Below are 23631 nucleotides of genomic sequence, written 5' to 3' on the forward strand. Positions count from 1 at the left end.
TTAACAACAGATAACATGAACACATAGAACACAGAGTTAACGAACAAGCACAGGGAACAATTAACACAACAATGATAATGGATAATGGATGTTAGTAGATTGTTTGTTTTTTAATTACAATTGAAATTATTTTCCATTTCCACTTCAGCATCAGTTATTCTCCATTGACCCCCCCCCCACCCCCTATTTGGAAAGTATTTTAAATGGATTTTTAGATGATTTGTTTTGAACAATTTTAGATCTAGTTATTAACTTTGAGCTAAATTCCTCTCTGTCCTGAGACAGACTCTCTGTCCTCTCTCTGTCCTCTATCTGTGTCCTCTCTGACCTTAATGGATTTTTAGATGACTTGTTTTGAACCATTTAGATGTAGTTATTAACTCTGAGGTGACTTCCTCTGCGTCCTGACAGGGAAGGAGCCCATGAGGTTCCTGCCAGAGGTGGTGGAGAGGAGCCTGCTGTCCCTGCTCCTCATACCAGTTATTGCAGCCGTTGTGTTTCTGTTCGTGTGGAAGGTGAGCTGACCTTCGACCCCCAAGGGACTTTGTCAGTTAAGAAGCGTCTGGTAGTCTGAGACGAGTCTGTTGGTGCCGTGCTGTCTGTAGTTAATGTTTTAGACGTTTAACATTGTAACCCTCTCTGTGGTAATGTCGTAATGTTTTTGTTTTGTTTGTGGGTTGTTTCTCTCTCTGTCCCGACAGGTTAAAGCCAGGAGGAACCAGACTCCTGAACAACGAGGAGGGGGAGAGGGAGAGGCAGGGCTCTTCACGGGGGCAGACAGGAACACACCCCCACTAGACATATCTGAAAAGTAAATGCCTCTCAAAATTCTCTCCTACTCCAGTATGTGATGATGATGATACTTTTAGGGATCTAACTGAGCATATCAGCCCAACAGAGCTCTCAGGTCTTCTGCTAGCATATCAGCCCAACAGAGCTCTCAGGTCTTCTGCTAGCATATCAGCCCAATAGAGCTCTCAGGTCTTCTGCTAGCATATCAGCCCAATAGAGCTCTCAGGTCTTCTGCTAGCATATCAGCCCACTAGAGCTCTCAGGTCTTCTGCTAGCATATCAGCCCAATAGAGCTCTCAGGTCTTCTGCTAGCATATCAGCCCACTAGAGCTCTCAGGTCTTCTGCTAGCATATCAGCCCAATAGAGCTCTCAGGTCTTCTGCTAGCATATCAGCCCAATAGAGCTCTCAGGTCTTCTGCTAGCATATCAGCCCAACAGAGCTCTCAGGTCTTCTGCTAGCATATCAGCCCAATAGAGCTCTCAGGTCTTCTGCTAGCATATCAGCCCAATAGAGCTCTCAGGTCTTCTGCTAGCATATCAGCCCAATAGAGCTCTCAGGTCTTCTGCTAGCATATCAGCCCAACAGAGCTCTCAGGTCTTCTGCTAGCATATCAGCCCAATAGAGCTCTCAGGTCTTCTGCTAGCATATCAGCCCAATAGAGCTCTCAGGTCTTCTGCTAGCATATCAGCCCAACAGAGCTCTCAGGTCTTCTGCTAGCATATCAGCCCAATAGAGCTCTCAGGTCTTCTGACGCTGGCTTTCTCTGTGTACCACATGTACAAAAGAAGAGATCTGGTGAGGCTGCATTCTCATTTTATGCTCCAGATTGTGTCTCACTGCCAGTTTACATTAGGGATGCAACCTCAGCACATATGTTCAAGTCAAGACTAAAAACCCATCTTTTTAATATTGCCTTTAAATGACTAAATAATTATATTATGATTATATAATGATTGGAGCACTTGCAGGAAAAGTGCTATACAAATAAAAAGTTATTATTATTATTATTATTATTATTATTATTATTATTATTGTAATTTTAGATCCTTATGAAAACCTTGTTTTTTGTTTGTTTTATTTATGCCTATTTATAAAGGTGTCAAACATGATGTTGATTTATGCATGACTGGACGTATGGATGTATCTGATGCTCATGTTATTGTTTGGGAGGGAGGAATGTGATTGTTGTTTATTGATTCCGTTACAGGAACAGATTGAACGTCATTGAAACGGTGTAATTCTTCAATCCAATCGGTGAGATTTCAATGATTATTGTTATAATACGTTAGACTTATATAGCGCTTTTCTAGACACTCAAAGGTGCTTATTGTTATATTTGGTCACCTTAGATAAAGGCAGACCGCTTAATTCCGCAGAATTCATCTACTTTATTAGATTATTCTTAACATGCATGTTTAATTATAGATCTCATTAGGTTGTGATTCACTTGTATGAGACGGCCCTGGTCAACACTTTGGAAGGAAATGGAATGTTCCATTTTGGAGTTTTGGCAGCAATGTGGAATTGGTGAAGCAGTGAATTGTCTGTCCCAATGCCTTGTGGTAAACAACACCAACAAAACATGTTGCGCTAGATGCGCTAACCCTAACCCGTTTCACCAATTCCTGATTGCTGCTTTAATGTTCTGTACCATAGGCAAGGCAAGGCAAGTTTATTTGTATAGCACATTTCATACAACAGGGGCAATTCAATGTGCTTTACATACATTATTTAAAAAATACAGCAATATACAATAATTCTATGATTGTATGGGCCCTATTATGCACTTCTTAACTTGCCGTCTTAAGTGTTAATTAAGACGCACCGCCAGGTTAAGACCTACCGCCACCCTTATTATGCGCTTCATACGCGCTACTGCTATTATGCAGGTGTCCATAGGCGCCCACACATAAGACGTAAAACTCCCGTGCATATATTGCTCATTGTGGGAGTGTTCATATGTTAATGAAGTGCACTAGGCGCCCCTGCTATTATGCGATCTGACTTTGCTCCTAGCGCTAAGAAGTGGTTTGAAAAGTTCTTAAGTTTAGACTTCATGCACGTTTTGAAACACGAGCGCGCCTCCGCGTTTTGCGCATGCATGTGGGCACACATGAACACGCACGTGGCTCCACGGCAAGACGTCAATTACGGTCACAGTATAAATGCTTTATTTCAGAAGGGAGAGGCAGAGAAGCACGCTGACCTCCTTCTTAGGACTTCCATAATAGCATAGCGCTAATGACTCAACGCAGCCGGTTCTTAAAGGGAATGGCACCTGGCACGCTGATTGGGTTGATTGAGAAGACGCCCAAAACACACCCATGACTAATTTCTTTGCTTAGCGCCGGGTTTTAGGCGCCCACTACCGCACGCATAATAGCAAAGTGGCCTTGACCACGCCTCCACGTCTTAAGTTTAGATCTACCGCCTCGTCTTATTGCTTAAGACTTATGAAGTGCATAATAGGGCCCTATATGTTTTTATCCTGTTGTAAAGCGCTTTGAGTTGCATTTCATGTACGAAAGACGCTATATAAATAAAGCTTTACTTACTTACTTACAAGAGGAGCATAGTAAGAAAATAAAAATTACAATGAATTAAAGCAAATATAAGAAGTTTAAAAACATTTAATAAGACAATAGTTAATGGATAAAAGACATTGATAGAAGTGTTTGTGTTTAATCATAACTGCTGCAAAACATTACGTTTTTTTAGCTTGGATTAAAATATTTTTAGGGTTTGGGCCTGTTTGATTTCTTCTTCAGGGAGTTTGTTCCAGGAGCATGCAGCAGCGTGACTGAAAGCTGCTGCACCTTGTTTTGTTTTCATAGATATTTGTTTACCATAGATATAATACTAGATGGTTAGTAGTTAGTAGTATACACTTAGTAGTATACCAGGGTTAGGGTTAGGGTTAGTATGGTTAGTAGTTAGTGGTTAGTATACACTCAACACGCATATTCATCCCCCCTCTCTCTTCTTTTCCAGAGGAGTCCAACTGAAAGAGCAATCAAACAAAACCACACGGAACTGAATTTCTTCCTGACGTCTCTGAGGTGAAAGAATCCTGCTTCTGCTTCCTGTCTAGAAACAGACTTCCTGTCTGGTGGCTCTGCACCAGAGAATGACATTGCATAGACTCCATGCAGAAAGCTGCCCTGTGAAAATCACTCCTGTCCTGTCATGCATCTGGATAAGGGTGTTTTTTTTCTTGCAAGAGTATATAAACCACCATGGTTCCACTGTTAAAGGTTGGTGACGGTAAGGCTGGGAGTGTGGTGTACCTTAAGGAAACAATCTGGAGACTTGAGTATGTCACTTTCGTCGTCATCGAAACTTTAACCTTAACTGTCTTATATGAGCACTCCCCATTGGCACTTTCTGCGTGGGTTTAGCTGGAGTGTCGTACCCCAGTCGTTCTTCTCAAGAACCGAGGCAGAGAAACATTCAAATGGCTGTCGATTATGAGGACTGAAGCATGAATGACTACCTCTCGCCACCCCTCACCTTTCACACACTCTTTCAGCAGCTTTCCTCCATCTTCCATTTTTTTTGGTCTGGGTTTCCCGTTGGACGTTTGCCCCCCAAGTACAAATGTTGTAATTCATATAAATATTCTCAGATCTTATTCATCTGGTTTGTCTTATGTGTTTTGGCCATGTACTGATGACGTTGTATGATGTATTTATTTATTGACTTGCTCTGTGTGCTGACAGCATGGTATGTTGCTGCTGTTCTATGATACACCTGACAATTATTCAGCTGATGTTTAGAAATACTGAATGAGCAGGAAATAGGTTTACAAGGGCGTATCGAAAGGATTTACCTAACTCATTCATCGGCAATACAAGTCAATACAAAACCAATACCAATAAGCAGTGCATACACATACTGTACTGTCTGATTCTCAAGATAGCCATAGAGTGTGCTTTAAACTCAACAACGTATTCAATAACTTCACTCGCAAGTGTCATACAAATAGATTTACTTGTGCTGAATGATGCGGTAATTGAATGGGAAATGGAGTGTGAGGGTATTTTGTAGAAAGTGTTATTGTACAAAAATGTGCTGCTTTGACTAACTTACATTGAATCCACACGTACAGATATTACATAGCACATAATATTAAATGGTAGATCAGGGATGGATAAATCCACAATTATTTAGATTGAAGGTCGGTGAAATCTGAGTGTCGGTTTGTCTCTCAGTGCACGTGACAGGCAGACTAGACTCATCCACCAGGCCGATGTTCCAGAGATCTCCAATAGCAGATATGTATCAGCTAATATTACTCGACCAGCTCTGATATATTTACAGCCTATTCACTTAAAGAGATATATTCTGTATTTTGCATGTACACAGCCATATTATAGTTTTAACATTGTGTTAAAGTGGCTTAAGGTTATGGGGTTAAGATAAGCTGATCTCTAAAAAAAAATCTGTTTGATTAATAGATATGGTTGTCATCGAAAATATCCAAGCAAGATTTCGAATTGTGTTTCACAGGGTCATAATTGGCAAGGATCTTTTGTAACCCTAAAATACTGCTCTGCAAAACCAACCTGTTAGCAGAGCATTATGCACACAAGTAGGCTGTCCATTTATTTCCAAGTTAACGAAAATAGAAAACATACCACATGGTCTGTGATCTGGTCACACCCCTAGGAGCCTAGGATACAGTAACAAGTTGAGACTGTCTCCATCTGTACGATTTCTAAAATCTAAACTGACAGGATCTGTGTTACAGTGTGAGTGTGAGTGTTTTGCTAATAGAGTATACTTTCCTGATCCTGTTAGAACACATCCGATGATCCAGAAACGTATCCCTGTAACTAGTATGTGATTTATATTATGAATATTGCTCAAACCGTTATGTGGTATGATTTTTTTGGGGGGGAAACTGTTTACCTCAACATCAGGTGGTAACGAGAGAGAGAACTCAACTGTACAATGTAAAAAATGTGGCTGTAGTTTCTATAGTAAAACACTGTACGATACAAGTAAAATACCATACATATGTTTTACAGTACAGTACAGTATTGCATTGTGGGCAAATTCTGACAAAATGGTGAATATTATCCAGTAATGTACTAAATACTATAATGCAAACGTACTAATTCGGTCATAGTGTTAGGTACTGCCAGTCAGAGAGCCTATTAGAGGCCTACTTGAACCAACAACCCTGCTGTACAGCAGGGGAACACAACAACAACAACAACAACAACAACAACAACAACAAACAGTATCCCGGTAGATATAACGGTAAGTAAGATACAGGAAACAGAATAACCCACGATATAGCCTTGTGTGTATTATCAATGGCATACACGTAGCCAGAGTGGTGCATATACATATACGGGTAATTGTGGTATAGTTCCTGTGTTCATGTTGCTGTTTCTCACTTACCTTTATACATATGGGATCGTACGTTGCTCAGCTGTGTGGTTCAGTTTTGGAGGGGTTATTGGTTGGTTGGTTTTAAGTGCTGCACACCTGTGATAAGTGTATTGAAATGTATGGGGCCTGACATTCCTTACATTATTTTAAGATGTTTGACACTGACCGGTCATCTGTTGATGTTGTTGGCTCGAGTAAAGCTTTGCCGTTTTAAAAGAGAAGTAGTTTTCTATTCAGTGACACCCTCACACTTCAATGTTAGTGTAGAATGTATAGTTCTTTCTCACTTTATTGTGTTATCTTTGGGTTACCCCCTTACCCCCTTAACGTTTGCAATGGTTTAAACCTACAATAAAGTCGATAATTTGCTGTAGAAATAAAAAATCTTATTGCTGTAGAAATTGCAGTAACATAGTTAATAGTCAAAATACAGTCCTGTATTGTAACTCTGAAACAGTGAAAGGTGTATGCTCTAGATCAGACCCACAGGCTTTCTCTTAGATTTGATATTTTGTCAACTCCTGGTTTTGTGCCTTGTTTGGAATAATGTGGTTGACTCCATCATGAATGTCTATGATTTTGCTTTTTTAGCAGTGTATGAAATGTCACACAAAACCCAACAAACATGAAGAACAATCTGATTTCCTGACCATGACCACTCTCTCTTTGATACATTTTGTTTTTGTCCAATGAAACAAAAAACGTGTTTTTTAAATGTGTTTCCAGACACAGAGTATTGCTTCATCATCCTGATGTAACCTCTGTCTGTTACTTCTATAGTCTTTGTGACGCCCCCAATATTAACTCTTCTTTTACCTGTTTTCCTACACACCTCATCACCTACATCCAAGTTGTTTTAAACACCAGGGCACATTAGTCAGAGCAATAATCCTCTGTTTTAAACACCAGGGCACATTAGTCAGAGCAATAATCCTCTGTTTTAAACACCAGGGCACATTAGTCAGAGCAACAATCCTCTCGTCATCTGAAAAATGTTCATGTTCCCCCAGAATGCCATGCTTTTATGAAGCACTACTAACTACAGCGAAAAAATGCATTCAACTTCAATTGCGTTCATTTTTTTAGTCCTGTCAGCATGTCATATTTTAGATGTTTTAAAAAAAAATTGGAAATGGTTCCATTGGTAAATCTGTGTGTTTCATCAAGTGTATTGGGGGGAATTTGCCACTGGGAGTTTTCTGTTAGAGAAGTGTATTTATTGTGCAATTGATTCTGTTAAAAAAAAGAAAAAAAGGAATATATATATATAGTATATATATACACATTGCTCAAAGACATTGAGGGAACACTTCCAGGATATGCCTCCCCAGACCGTCACCGACCCACCGCCAGACCAGGTCACGGTGGACGATGTTGCAGGCAGCATAACGTTCCCCACGGCGTCTCCAGACTCTTTCACGTCTGACAGTGTGAACCTGCTCTCATCTGTGGAGAGAACGGGGCGCCAGTGGCGAACCTGCCAGTTCTGGTGTTCTCTGGCAAATGCCCATCGAGCTGCACGATGCTGGGCTGTGAGCACTAGTCCCTCATGCCACCCTCATGGAGTCTGTTTCTGACAGTTTGGTAGCCAGCTGGAGGTTATTTTCCTCACACAAAGGAGCAGATATCCGTCCTGCTGCTGGGTTGTTGCCCTTCCACGGCCCTGTCCAGCTCTCCTCGTATAACGGGCCCGTCTCCCAATATCTCCTCTACACTCTTGAGACTGTGCTGGGAGACACAGCAAACCTTCTTGCGACGGCACGTGTGGATGTGCCATCCTGGAGGAGCTGGACGACCCGTGCAACCTGGATGGGCTGCAGGTACCACCTCATGCTACCAGTAGTGACAAGGGGCACTAGCAAAATGCTAAACTAGAGAAAAATCAGTCAGGAAGGATAAGGAGAGAGAAATGGTCTGTGGCCACCACCTGCATAACCATTTCCTGTTTGGGGGTTGTCTTGCTGTTGCCTCTCCTGTCCACCTGTTGTCGCTTTCATTTGCACCAATGAAGGTGAAATTCAATCGTTTACGCTTCCTAACTGGACAGATCGATATCCCAGAAGTTTAATTGACTTGGTGTTATACTGTGATGATTATGTGTTCCCTTAATTTTTTGGAGCAGTGTATACTGTATATATGTATATATATATGTATATGTATATGTATATGTATATATATATATATATATATATATATATATATATATATATATATATACCACATTGGTGTTCATATAGTTCTGAGCAAATGTGACAACAGTATTTTCAACATGAATAGCTGAAAATGCTTGGTGTGATTAAGTGTTGTTTTGATGTGTAAAAGCTATAAGATAATTTTTTTCATCAAAATAATTGACTTTATATGCGTTGTTGATCAAAATAAACGGAAAGTTTAGACACAAGAGTTCCTCCTCAATCAGCTGTTGGTTATGTTTGTCTTTCAGAATAAAGGTTTTGCCTCTGCACAAGAACATAACAGTATACCAGTGCCCCAGACAGCATTCAGATTAGTGGACAAGTATCTATTGAGAATAGCCACAACAAACTAACAATATGTTAGCTTTTAAAGAGTAAACTTCAAAAGTTTTGCATTTGTTTTTGGGGGTGTTTTTATTTTAATTTTTTATTTTTATTTGACATATTGTATCGATATCGCAAGTTGAAACAGGTTTAAACTGTGAACAGAAATGTGGTGGCATCCCCCGTTTTCATTTCTGTCTTAGAGCCCTGTATGGACACACAACCTGTTTCTGTCTGCTCGCACTGGGGAACCACAGCGTTCTTGGTCCCGTGGTGCAGAGAGCACGAAGCACTGTTCCCAGATCAGCTCCTGTGTGTGTTTGCTGTGATGTTAAGCTGCAATGAGGTGAAACGAGCTGGTCGCTGAGCAGTGAGCCGTGCTTTGGGTCTCAAGCTGCTTCTGGGTGAAACACAAAAAGGCTCTTAGGCAGGAAGTTGGTCTGGGTGCCAAAAGACAACATCATTGTGGCCCGGTTGAGAGCTGGGCTAACAACACTCTACTGTATTCTGTATTTTTGTATAAATGTAAACAAACATATATATAAGATATGAATAAAATACACTTATCCAACCTTTTTAGTGTGGTTGTTTCATATTTGATTCATTTTGTGAAGAGACATTTTAGACATACATGTGCAGACAATCCACTTGCAGAGTCACTAGAATATTGGCAGCTAAATTGACTCAACTTCCTCGTACTACACTGCCCTGGTTACAACCCACTAGCAGACCAGATTAGATAACCCAGGTATGCTGCTGTGTTTGCCCAGTATGATGTCTACACATGATGTCTATACAGCTATCCAACTAGAACTAGTTTGTGTTTGGCAAGGAACACAGTTTGTAATGTTGGTTTAGAACCCAAAATGCCAAGCTATAATCAGTAGAGTTCTGAGTTTGCCAAGCCATATACAGTAGAGTTCTCAGTTTGCACACATCAAGAAATCGTCACATTGATGCAAGATGGAAATTGAATGTGAAGCAGAATCCCTGAGAACATGTATATATATATATATGTTTGTACCTGGTGCTGAAACAGACAGCAGCTGTTCCAGTCACAGCAGTGTGTTACAGCAGTGTGTTACAGCAGTGTGTGTAGTGTGATATCGCTATAGGAGGCTAACACTCTCCATGCCTCTATACCCCTCTGTTCTCGGCTGTTTTCGTGTCTGTCGTTTTAAATGCAAATGAGCTTCCTCATTCCTTGCAAATGAGGATCATCAAAGATCCCAGCCAGCCCAACCACACCCCAGGCATACGGACTACCTGAGCTGAAGCTCTCTTTAATTAATGAATTGCAATTCTTTGGTTTTGTTTCTTTCTGTCTTCCCAGCCTCATAATGGCTTCTTTGGCTTTCTCGTCGGTCCTCATGTAGACAGACTCCAACAGCAGAATGTCTCCAAAGGCAAATGTAGATCCTACCATCAATACCAGACATTGACAGCTGTCATACACCTGCACACATGATGAGACAGAACACACCTGACTAACCAGAAACACCTGTCAAGCCTATTGTCCCAATACCATTGGTGCCCTGAAATAGTTGATGTGGCGAAACCAATACACAAATATCCTGGAAATAAAAGTTGACAATGTATACATTCATACTCATAATACCTGTTACCTTCGAACCACAAATCGTCTTTTTCCCCAGGTACTGTAGTTACTTGATAATTAAATGTAATTAATTGGCTAGAGAGCTCACCCACCCACCCGGTTTCCAAAAGCGAGAAACCGATCAGAATTGAAAACCAGCAGTGCGGTGGCCCACCTCAATGAGTAGCACTGCTAATGCTCAGGATAGCTTACACTGGACAGTATAATGGTCTGACTTATATAGCTATGCCTTATTCCAAAGCGCTTTACAACGGCCTCTCATTCACCCATTCACACACACATTCACACACAAATGGCGGCAAGCTACCATGCAAGGCGCCGGCCGGCCCGCTCACTGGGAGCAATTTGGCATTCAGTGTCTTGCCCAAGGACACTTCGACATGTGGCCAGCCGGGGTTCGAACCGCCGATCTGCTGACCACGCAATCCATTAGACACCGGCTCTACCTCCTGCACCACAGCCGCCCCTGAATATGCTCAGGATATGAGCTCACATTGGACGGTGTCTTCATCCAAATTCATATGAGCGGAGTGCTATTGTCTATAAGGGTCAGATAACGGATATATGACCGTAGTTCAGTAGGAGAGGATGCGAGGGGTCAGTCATGTACAGGATATGAGGGGAGTTCCCCAGGCGGACCGTTCCATAAATACCCTGAGAGGAAGCTGCTTCCCCTGGGCTCCGTAAACAGACCAGAAGGAGCTTCTAGGTCCCAGCGCTCTGAGCCTGGTCACCCACACCCCACCCCACAGTCAGGAGCTGCAGCCTTCCCCCCCTTCCAGCAGACGGACCCCAGCTGCACAAACCCGAGTCAAACCAAAGACCGAGTCACTACGTAGTCCTTAACGCAGCTGAACCTCTGCTCTATCGTTGGCTCCAGCTGCACAACCCCTAACCCTAACCCTAACACTCACCCCTAACCCTAACCCTAACCCTAACACTCACCCCTAACCCTAACCCTAACACTAACCCCTAACCCTAACACTAACCCCTAACCCTAACCCTAACACTAACACTCACCCCTAACCCTAACCCTAACCCTAACACTCACCCCTAACCCTAACCCTAACCCTAACACTAACCCCTAACCCTAACACTAACCCCTAACTCTAACCCTAACACTAACACTCACCCCTAACCCTAACCCTAACCCTAACACTAACACTCACCCCTAACCCTAACCCTAACCCTAACACTAACCCCTAACACTAACACTAACCCCTAACCCTAACACTAACACTCACCCCTAACCCTAACCCTAACCCTAACACTAACCCCTAACCCTAACACTAACCCCTAACTCTAACCCTAACACTAACACTCACCCCTAACCCTAACCCTAACCCTAACACTAACCCCTAACCCTAACCCTAACACTAACCCCTAACCATAACACTAACACTCACCCCTAACCCTAACCCTAACCCTAACACTAACCCCTAACCCTAACACTAACCCCAACACTAACCCCTAACTCTAACCCTAACCCTAACCCTAACACTAACACTAACCCTAACACTAACCCTAACCCTAACACTAACACTCACCCCTAACCCTAACCCTAACACTAACACTAACCCCTAACACTAACACTAACCCCTAACCCTAACACTAACACTCACCCCTAACCCTAACCCTAACCCTAACACTAACCCCTAACCCTAACACTAACCCCTAACTCTAACCCTAACACTAACACTAACCCCTAACACTAACACTAACCCCTAACCCTAACACTAACACTAACCCCTAACCCTAACACTAACCCTAACCCTAACCCTAACCCTAACACTAACACTCACCCCTAACCCTAACCCTAACCCTAACCCTAACCCCTAACCCTAACACTCACCCCTAACCCTAACCCTAACACTAACACTAACCCTAACACTAACCCTAACCCTAACACTAACCCCTAACCCTAACACTAACCCCTAACCCTAACCCTAACACTAACACTAACCCCTAACCCTAACACTAACCCCTAACTCTAACCCTAACACTAACACTAACCCCTAACCCTAACACTCACCCCTAACCCTAACCCTAACACTAACACTAACCCTAACACTAACCCTAACCCTAACACTAACCCCTAACCCTAACACTAACCCCTAACCCTAACCCTAACACTAACACTCACCCCTAACCCTAACCCTAACCCTAACACTAACCCCTAACCCTAACACTAACCCCTAACCCTAACACTAACACTAACCCCTAACCCTAACACTAACCCCTAACACTAACCCCTAACACTAACCCTAACCCTAACACTAACACTAACCCTAACCCTAACCATAACCCTAACACTAACCCTAACCCTAACACTAACACTAACCCTAACCCTAACCCTAACACTAACACTAACCCCTAACCCTAACCCCTAACCCTAACCCCTAACCCTAACACTAACCCCTAACCCTAACACTAACCCTAACCCTAACCCTAACACTAACCCCTAACCCTAACACTAACACTAACCCTAACCCTAACCCTAACACTAACCCCTAACCCTAACCCTAACCCCTAACCCTAACCCTAACACTAACCCTAACACTAACCCCTAACCCTAACACTAACCCCTAACCCTAACACTAACCCCTAACCATAACACTAACCCCTAACCATAACACTAACCCCTAACCATAACACTAACCCCTAACCCTAACACTAACACTAACCCTAACCCTAACACTAAACCCTAACACTAACCCCTAACCCTAACACTAACCCCTAACACTAAACTAACCCTAACACTAACCCCTAACACTAACCCCTAACCCTAACACTAACCCCTAACACTAACCCTAACACTAACCCCTAACACTAACCCTAACACTAACCCTAACACTAACCCCTAACCCTAACCCTAACACTAACCCCTAACACTAACCCTAACACTAACCCTAACACTAACCCCTAACCCTAACACTAACCCTAACACTAACCCCTAACACTAACCCTAACACTAACCCCTAACACTAACCCCTAACACTAACCCTAACACTAACCCCTAACCCTAACCCTAACACTAACCCCTAACACTAACCCTAACACTAACCCTAACACTAACCCCTAACACTAACCCTAACACTAACCCCTAACCCTAACACTAACCCTAACACTAACCCCTAACACTAACCCTAACACTAACCCCTAACACTAACCCCTAACACTAACCCTAACACTAACCCCTAACCCTAACACTAACCCCTAACACTAACCCTAACACTAACCCCTAACACTAACCCCTAACACTAACCCTAACACTAACCCCTAACCCTAACACTAACCCCGCGGCAGGAAGACCAAGCAACTATGTTGTCCTGTGTTCCTTAAAGCAGTTGAACTGTTGCTCTATTGTTGGCTCTTAGTGAAATGCTTGACATAAACTATACGACATGGTCAATAACTGGGGAAGGTTAATCTACAATGCATTTTCGTATTTACGCTTAGTGTATATGTTCATCATAGCATAGTAGCCTATGTATATCAGGCCATAATTAGGTCACTGGTACCTTACAGGCCCGTGGTACTAGGGTACTTCATAATATCATAGCTTAGTATATCATGAGTTCAACTTGGCCCATATTAGGTGAGTGGTCTACCCCCCTGTCTGTAGGTCTACCCCCTATCTGCCAATCTACAACCTGTCTGTTGGTCTACCCCCTATCTGTCAATCTACAACCTGTCTGTAGGTCTACCCCCTATCTGTCAATCTACAACCTGTCTGTAGGTCTACCCCCTATCTGTCAATCTACAACCTGTCTGTAGGTCTACCCCCTATCTGTCAATCTACAACCTGTCTGTAGGTCTACCCCCTATCTGTCAATCTACAACCTGTCTGTAGATCCACCCCGTGTCTGTCAATCTACAACCTGTCTGTAGATCCACCCCGTGTCTGTCAATCTACAACCTGTCTGTAGGTCTACCCTGTGTCGGTCAATCTCACCCCATTTATGGTTATGGGGATATCTGTAGGAGCACACCCCATTGCTGCTTGCGGTTATATTTAATACGTGTGTTTGATCATGTGTTTAAGTCCCTCAAGTTACTTGCCCTTAATTGGAATGCAGTGCCCTGCGTAAGTAATAGCCATGAGGTTACCATGAGTTACTATTAAGGTTAATTAGGTTAGTTAAAGTAGAGATTCTCAGCTTTGACTTGAGGGTATTTATGTACTCAGAAATGACAAGTCAGTCAGTCAGTCATGTTTGTTTAAATAGCACATTTACAACGACAAAACAGCCGCCTAAAGTGCACAAAAGTGCAGTTGTCGAGAGGCTCAACTCAGGTCAAAGGCCAGGGAGAAGAGGTACGTCATCTTAGCTAATGTTTTAAAAGCCTCGACGCTCTGGGCAGATTTTTCTGAGAAAAATTCTCCTAGCCGAATGGAGAAACTATGGCCGGTCAATCAAAAACTTAGCCAAACCCTGAAGCGTACCAAGTAAACCAAGCAGTTTACTTTAGCAACATTCCACTGTAAACCAAATAGAGGGTTATAGGACAGGAGAAGCACTTGTATGTTCCATGCTAAATTATATGCACGCAGTATGTCTAGGAAGTTTTTATTGTTTTATTGCTTTTTCATTGTTTTATTGTTTTACTTGTTGGTTGTTTTTGATGCGATTCGTCTTCGCACATCAAGGAACTGTTTGTCTGTCTCTTCTGTTGTACTGTATGGGAGTGTTGTACTGTATGGGAGTGTTGTCCTGTATGGGAGTGGCTGTTGGTACGGCCCCTTCCCCTCGTGGACCTCTAACACCGGGGACAGCGACGGAAACAAGTCACAGACTTTATTGCTCTATCCCTGACAAATACAAGTAGGATCATTGCTTGGCCGATGTATTTGTATCTTTTGTCAAATCAAATCAAAAGCAGTGGTGATCTGGTAGGCCATGTCTTGTACAGTGGATGACTGAAGAATGCTCACCATGATTAAGAAAACCCCCCAAAACAACCGTCCCACAAGTCAGGAACAGTCTCCAGTAGGTAGGCGTGTGGCTACACTGCAAGGTGCAAACCACTAATTAGCCTCAAAGGGTACAGGGTGGTCAGATTACGCAAGGCACCCTACAAGTCTTTTCATCGGACTGGTTTGACACACACATAGATAGATATTTCTTCGTTTTGAAATGCTGGCAAGTGGCAACACTCCAGAATAATTACTCCCAGTTAGGAGTTGCAGATTCCCGGGCAGACAGACCACAGACAGACCACAGATAGGGCTTTCACACCGGCAAAGAACCGTGCCGGTTCGCATTCGCATTCGGAAACCTCCGAACGTTGGCGCTGTCTGGCGAACGATACACTGGTATGAACGCGGGCTCGTTCGCCAGACAGCGCCAACGTTCTGAGGTTTCCGAACGCGAAAGCGAACCGGCACGGTTCTTTGCCGGTGTGAAAGCCCTAAGACAGACCCAAGCTGCACAAACTGCCTCTTTTCTACTGTATTCATTAAAGCAGTTGACATATTGTTGGCTCTTTGTGAACTATTATGTGTGTTTGAGTCCTTTGAGTGACTTGCAAGAAAGTGCGGCGGCTGTGTCTCAGGAGGTAGAGGCTGTGTCTCAGGAGGTAGAGGCTGTGTCTCAGGAGGTAGAGGCTGTGTCTCAGGAGGTAGAGGCTGTGTCTCAGGAGGTAGAGGCTGTGTCTCAGGAGGTAGAGGCTGTGTCTCAGGAGGTAGAGGCTGTGTCTCAGGAGGTAGAGGCTGTGTCTCAGGAGGTAGAGGCTGTGTCTCAGGAGGTAGAGGCTGTGTCTCAGGAGGTAGAGGCTGTGGCTCAGGAGGTAGAGGCCGTGTCTCAGGAGGTAGAGGCTGTGTCTCAGGAGGTAGAGGCTGTGTCTCAGGAGGTAGAGGTTGTGTCTCAGGAGGTAGAGGCTGTGTCTCAGGAGGTAGAGCCGGCGTCAAATGATCGCAAGGTCGGCAGATTGGCGGTTCGAACCCCGGCTGGCCACATGTCGAGGTGTCCTTGGGCAAGACACTGAATCCCAAATTGGGGTCATTGGTGTGTGAATGTGTGTGTGAATGGGGGAATGAGAGACCGTTGTAAAAGCACTTTGGAATATGTAAAAGTATGTGAACCCCTTGTGCATTTATAGATTTTGTTTGTTTTTACCATGAAATCTTTATTTAATCAGAACCAGTCTTTTTTTATCTGACATAACAGGTTTATATTAAGCAATTCCATATGTTGGTTTAGAGGGAATCATGCGTGTTGTAGAAAAACTAAATTATAAAGAAATTTGTTCCGGTGCAAAAATAAGTGAACCTCTTCAGTCAATTGCTTGTGGCACCTCCATTAGCAGCAATAACTTGGAGTAAACGTCTATATAAATATAGATGTACTATTGAGATTTAGAGCCTTTAGCCGTTCTGCTCCCCGCCTCGGGAACTCTCTGTCTCCTAACATTCTGGAACTCTCTGCCTCCTAACATTCTGGAACTCTCTGTCTGTCTCCTAACATTCTGGAACTCTCTGTGTCCTAACATTCTGGAACTCTCTGCCACCTAACATACGTAATATTGTATGTATACTTTCAAATCCAGTCTAAAAACACACCTTTTCACAATGGCTTACTTGGTTTGATCTCCTGTATTTTGTTTGTTGTTATTTCTGACTTTGCTGTTTTTATCTCACTTTGCTCTGTTGATTTTAATGTTTTGATATGTGGTTTTAACTGTCTTGTAAGGTGTCCTTGAGAGCCTTGAAAGGCGCCCATAAATAAAATGTATTATTATTATTATTATTATTATTATTATTATTATTATTATTATTATTATTATTATTATTATTATAGGGCATACCCCTCCAAAAACTTGGCAAGTGCCTTACCAATTAAACGAGGTATGAGCCTCTGTGCTCTGTGATAAGGCAGTCTTGCACACACACACACACACACACACACACACACACACACACACACACACACACACACACACACACAGGCAGGAATGTATAAAGGTGCTTCTTGTGCAAGTCTGTAAATGTGCAACCTTCACTCTCACCAGTCCCTGTCCCTGAAAACCATGTCAGCCATCCAGGTATGTGGGTGTGTGTGTGTGTGTGGGTGTGTGTTTCGCGGGGGCGTTCGTTGAGGTGTGTGTGTGTGTGTGTGTGTGTGTGTGTGTGTGTGTGTGTGTGTGTGTGTGTGTGTGTGTGGGCGGCCACTGACTGAATCACTGGAGAGGGAAAGGAAAGGCAGTGAAAGGGAATCCTGAAAGCGGCCGATCCTGAATGCTCCTCCTCTGCCCCCCCTCTCTCTCTCTCTCTCTCTCTCTCTCTCTCTCTCTCTCTCTCTCTCTCTCTCTCTCTCTCTCTCTCTCTCTCTCTCTCTCTCTCTCTCTCTCTCTCTCTCTCTCTCTCTCCAGTGACAGTGCATACATTAACAACACAGGGCATTATCCACCTCTCTTCAATGTGTGACAAAGATCTTTATAAACGTAAACTGCTCTTTTTTTCTTGCTCTCTCTCTCTCTCTCTCTCTCTCTCTCTCTCTCTCTCTCTCTCTCTCTCTCTCTCTCTCTCTCTCTCGTGAGTGAGTGAGTGAGTGTGTGTGGGAATCGGAACAGAACCTTAGTGGCAGGTCAGGTGGTCTAAAGTTACTAATAACCCCCCCGCACGAATAGACTTGTGTTCCGCGTCGTCTTGCCCTTTATGGGAGCTCTTCCCCCGCAGGCCAGGGAGAGAATGCGTCCCCCCCCCCCCCAGGTGGAGAGCGGGGGCCTGGCCTGGCCCCGTCCCGCGGGGCCGTAACCAGAGGCTTATCGGAGCGTCGGGCTGGGCTGTAATACTCCTGTGAAAGGTCTTCCAGGACGCCTCCCAATATTGATTTTTCTGGGCAGGAGGGCTGAAACTGAGACCACGACTCTGGCCGCCCCCCCCCCCCTTGGAAGCATGGGGGAGGGAGGGAGGAAGGGAGGGAGGAGGACAGGTAGGGATAGTCAGGTGGGGAGGGGTCGGTCATGGGGGGGGGGCGTCTGGGGACGACTGAGCCAAAGAAGACCCGGACATTGAAAAGGATGAGAAGAAGAAGAAGAAGTGAAAGAGGGAGTGGAGGGAGGGAGGGAGGGAGGGAGGGTGTGTATGAACCAGCGACCAAAGACAGAGTGAACCAGACGTTGTGTGGGGTGTGTGTGTGTGTGAGGGGGGGAGGGGGGGGGCGTGGGCGTGATGGGAGGGGGGGTGGGGGGGGGGTATGAGTCAGACACACAAGAGGGAATCCTCGAGAGCATCTGGCTGAACAGCGAGACTCAACGACTCAACAACTCAACAAGGCGCTCACGCCCCCGTCACCTGACCCGGGGCCGCGTCCCTGACAGGTGTGAGCCGGGTGACTCACCTGAACAAAGCTGCTCACAAACGTTCTGTTCACTTCAGAGATGAAGAATTGATTTTAATCTCCCCGAACTTTGTCTTGAGCGATCGTTAGCCGTGGGGCTTGACTGGGATGAGTCACGTTAGAGTTTAGTTCTGCATCTTCTTCCACAGTAGACACTCTGATCCCCCCCAGCAATGATTTAGGACGACAATTCTGCAATAAGTTTCAAGTTTCTTTATTGAATATGGTAAACAGACTGACTTATATAGCGCCTTTATCCAAAGTGCTTTACAACGGCCTCTCATTCACCCGTTCACACACACATTCACACACCAATGGCGGGAAGCTGCCATGCAAGGCGCCGACCCGCTCACTGGGAGCAATTTGGGGTTTCAGTGTCTTGCCCAAGGACACTTCGACATGTGGCCAGCCGGGGGCTCGAACCGCCGATCTGCCAACCTTGCGATCATTAGACGGCGGCTCTACCTCTTGAGACACAGCCTCTACCCCCTGAGACAGAGCCGCCCGTTTTTGCAGTTTGTGAAACTGAAATACAAGAATATTTACAGTCACGTCAACATCAATGAAATACAACATAAAAATATAAAACACAATTTTGGATAAAAACTGTGATAATAACTTTTGAGTATTAATCAAGAAGCTTTGCACTTTGGATGTTTGAAACTCAAAGCAGTAGCCCAGTGTTTATGTCCACAGCCAGAGCCTCTAGTCCCCTGGAGGGATCGCCATTCACACATGTGTTAACAAAAGGGTTTGGATGGGTGTTGTCACATTGTCTAGCCTTGTAGAAAACACTGATTCTCTGGGTAATCAACCTTTTGATTGATTTCAAAGGAGGAAACTTGATAACGCCGTCACTGAATGCCAGCTGATTATCTAAAACACAAAACAGAACAGACAAAACACTTCCTCTTTAGTACCGACTGAGATGAATGACTGAGATGAAAGACACAATATAACGTGTATATGACACATCAGAATAGACACAATGTAACGTGTATATGACACATCAGAATAGACACAATATAACGTGTATATGACACATCAGAATAGACACAATGTAACGTGTATATGACACATCAGAATAGACACAATATAACGTGTATATGACACATCAGAATAGACACAATATAACATGTATATGACACATCAGAAAAGCAATTCTGAAAACAAAAAACAAAAAAAACATACACAATTGAACTGAATTGAATTGAATTGAATATAACTTTATTGTCCACCAAGGTGGAACATTGTCTTCGGCTCACCAAACAGAAAAATCAACACAAGAAGCCAGAAGGCAACCAGCACGACATAACACACAAACAGGCAGAGACACAACAGGCATTGACAGAGACAGAGACAGAGACAGAGACAGAGACAGAGACAGAGACAGAGACAGAGACAGAGACAGAGACAGAGACAGAGACAGAGACAGAGACAGAGACAGAGACAGAGATATAGACAGGGTTAGACATAGACAGGGTTAGACAGAGACAGGGTTAGACAGAGACAGGGTTAGACAGAGACAGAGACAGAGACAGAGACAGAGACAGAGACAGAGACAGAGACAGAGACAGAGACAGGGTTAGACAGAGACAGGGTTAGACAGAGACAGAGACAGAGACAGAGACAGAGACAGAGACATAGACAGGGTTAGACAGAGACAGAGACAGAGACAGAGACATAGACAGGGTTAGACAGAGACAGAGACAGAGACAGGGTTAGACATAGACAGGGTTGCACATAAGAAACACATCAACCCAGTTCATGTCTGTGGCTTCCGTCTTGTTGGTCACTTACACGATGGTGTAATATGTTGTCCAGAAAACACAGATAGAAGTAAGGCAGAGGTAAGGAACGTCATAAGGAAGGTAGCAAAGGAAAGTGGTTGTTGTTGCACAGTCACTGGCGCTGCGGTCACGTTCCGCATACCATCGCAGTCTGCCCCAGTGTTCTCACAGTACTGTGAGGTTTCATGACCTAGTTGTTCTCATTAGGAGGAAACAACCCAAGAGTTAGAAAGTGACCTGTTCTTAATCAGGCATGGGTTCAACTAGGGTTGGGAAATTCCCATACGTTTGGGAAACATTCAGCCCCGGGCCTGAGCTTGATTACTCTTCCTGCTACGATTGGTGAACTGATGATTCACTTGCTTAGTCGAATGGATCGATTGTAAGTCGCTTTGGAATAAGGTGTCTGCTAAATGCCCAACATTTCAATGTAAATGTAGTTAGAAAATGACATGTTCTTAATCAGGCATGGGTTCAAACACAGTTTATTTAGGTCCAACTGTCCAATCTGAATCAAACTAAATTGTGAAACATTACATTACATTACGTATTTTACATTTTTGGCATTTAGCAGACGCCTTATTCCAAAGCGACTTACAATTGATACATTTGACTAAGCAAGTGAATCATCAATCCACCAGTTGTATCAGGAAGAGTAATCTAGCTCAGGCCAGGGGCCATTGGCAGTCTCCGTGATAGAAGAAAATAATGACAAATAAAAATGCCATTATACATCAATCACTGGGCAGAGACCCCTGGTACTGGCTAACCCTGTATAATGATACACTGACAGCATCCTGTCCTGACAGGAAGTTACTCAGCGGTGGGGAACACAGTGTCTTTGTGATTGGCTCCCCACGTAGTTCTTAAACTTGAATTGTAAACCTATGCACTTTTTATGTGTCTCTTGAACTGTTCTTAAGCTTGAACTGTCCGACTTGCACTTGTGAAACGTGGCCTGGGTGCTGAGCTCCAGTGGTGAGTGTGTTGTTGTGTGATCGTGTGTGTGTGTGTGTGTGTGTGTGTGTGAGTGTGTTGTTGTGTGATCGTGTTTGTGGCCATGAACTGTAGAAACTGAATTGCCCTTCGGGGATAAATAAAGTGTTCTGTATCTGTATCTGTATCTGTATCTGTATCTGTATCTGTATCTGTATCTGTATCTGTATCTGTAGTACCGGCTAGACGGCATATCAGTGCGGTACGGGTGGGTTGTCTTTGCCTTGACACGGTCCAGGTGTGACAGTGTTCTCGCGAGCTTCACACCGAGATACGTCTGGGTGGGCTGGAACTGCAGGGTGGCTTCATTGTTGTAGAGGTGGAACGTTGTTGATACGGTCTTATCCACACTGAGCTTGAGGCGCCAGTTCTTCAGGTAGACAGGATGTTCGCGTCCTCAGAGTTCCCCCTTCGTTCCCCCTCTTCCTCTGCTTCCCAGGCTGGCTCGCTGAGTAAGATGGCCAGGTCGTCTGCGAGACCGTACTTCCTTGATGTTACAGATACAGATACAGATACAGAATACTTTATTTATCCCCGAAGGGCAATTCAGTTTCCACAGTTCGTGGTCACAAACACACTATCACACAACAACAGTTCCCAGTCCACGGTTCACAAGTGCAAGTCCAACAGTTCAAGTTTAACGACAGTTCAAGAGATACATAAAAAGTGCATTTGTTCACAGTTCAAGTTTAAGAACAGATTCAAGGGATCGAAAAAACTGCCTCGACCAGCGTTCTCACCAAAAGCGAAGCGAAGCAACGTGATGGATGCGTCGTTTGTAACCGGAGCGAAACCACCCTTTTCAAGCGGAGCATCCGTTGGTTCTTTGCTGCGGGAGCGACTTCGAATGCGCGTTCTCACAGCTCCAAACGACACAGAGCAAAGTAAATTTTATTCTTAACTCCGTTTCAAGTGAAGCAAATGTTCTAGTGAGAACACACCCTAAGTGTGTGCTGGTGTGCAACTGGCTGGTGTGTTCACAGACATTTCACCGACTCCTGCTTCCAGTCATCCAGCATTGTCCCTGTGCCAAAAAAGAGCACGGTATCATGCCTAAATGACTGGCGCCCTTTGGCTCTCACTCCCATCATGAGCAGATGAACAGGCTTGTCAAGGCCCAGATCTGCAGTATGTTACCACCCACCCTGCTCTCATCGCCAATGCTCTCCACTCCTCCCTCACCCACCTGGACAAGATGATCTCCTATGTGAGGAAGCTGTTCGTAGTTTACAGTTCAGTTCATTCAACACCATTGTCCCCTCCAGGCTTGACACCAAGCTCAGACACCTAGGCCTTAACCCCGGCCTATGCAACTGGATCCTGGAATTCCCGTCAAAGACCTCCACCCTTCTGACCCTCAACACAGGAGCCCCCCAAGGCTGTGTCCTGAGACCCCTTCCTCTACTCCTCAACACAGGAGCCCCCCAAGGCTGTGTCCTGAGACCCCTTCCTCTACTCCTCAACAAAGGAGCCCCCCAAGGATGTGTCCTGAGCCCCTCCTCTACTCCTCAACACAGGAGCCCCCCAAGGATGTGTCCTGAGTCCCCTCTTCTACTCCCTGCACACACCCACGACTGCGTGGCCAAGCACGGCTCCAACTCAGTGATTGCATTTGCTGACGACACAGCAGTGATCGGCCTGATCACCGACAACGACGAGACGGCCTACAGCAGAGAGGTGGACCGCCTGGCTCAGTACAGCAGGAGAACAACCTCTCTCTCAACACCAGGCTTCCTTCACTGCAGCCTCGACTCACTTTGTGACACTCCCAAACCACATCAAAGAATTATTATTTATTATATATTATTTATATTATTATTATTATTATTATTATTATTGTCATTATTATTATTGATATTATGATTATGATTATGATTATTATTGTTGTTGTTGGTGTTGTTGTTATTATTAGATTGTGTGAATGACAGAATGCTGTCCCTGCTGAAACTGTGGACATTCACACTCTATTATGACAGTTTTGATTATAACAAGGCTACTTTTCTATCCAGCCTCATTCCCACTGAGACCCGACGTCCTTCCTCCTGTCTCCTCCTCCACCCTGTAACCACTACGCTGCCCTCATGCTGTTCACTCATGCCAGACTGCACCAGATCACTTCCTGCATGTCTCCGTGACGTGGGAGAACGCGTGGTGACGGTGTGAGAGTAGATG

General features: G+C 44.2%; 1 protein-coding gene across 1 annotated transcript in view; it reads left to right on the forward strand.

Annotated features, from left to right (window-relative positions):
- kitlga (kit ligand a) overlaps positions 1–3867 on the forward strand; it is a 55248-nt gene extending 51381 nt beyond the window's left edge. The window contains exons 6-9 of the mRNA XM_080539128.1: positions 412–515; positions 702–811; positions 2002–2048; positions 3786–3867. Of these exons, the coding sequence (XP_080395254.1) occupies positions 412–515; positions 702–811; positions 2002–2032 (245 nt within the window). The 3' untranslated portion in view covers positions 2033–2048; positions 3786–3867. The remainder of the gene's footprint in view (positions 1–411; positions 516–701; positions 812–2001; positions 2049–3785) is intronic.
- Positions 3868–23631: the final 19764 nt, after the last annotated feature.

The sequence above is a fragment of the Nansenia antarctica genome (assembly GCF_963989245.1).
Source record: "Nansenia antarctica genome assembly, chromosome: 9".
Lineage (NCBI taxonomy): Eukaryota > Metazoa > Chordata > Actinopteri > Argentiniformes > Microstomatidae > Nansenia > Nansenia antarctica.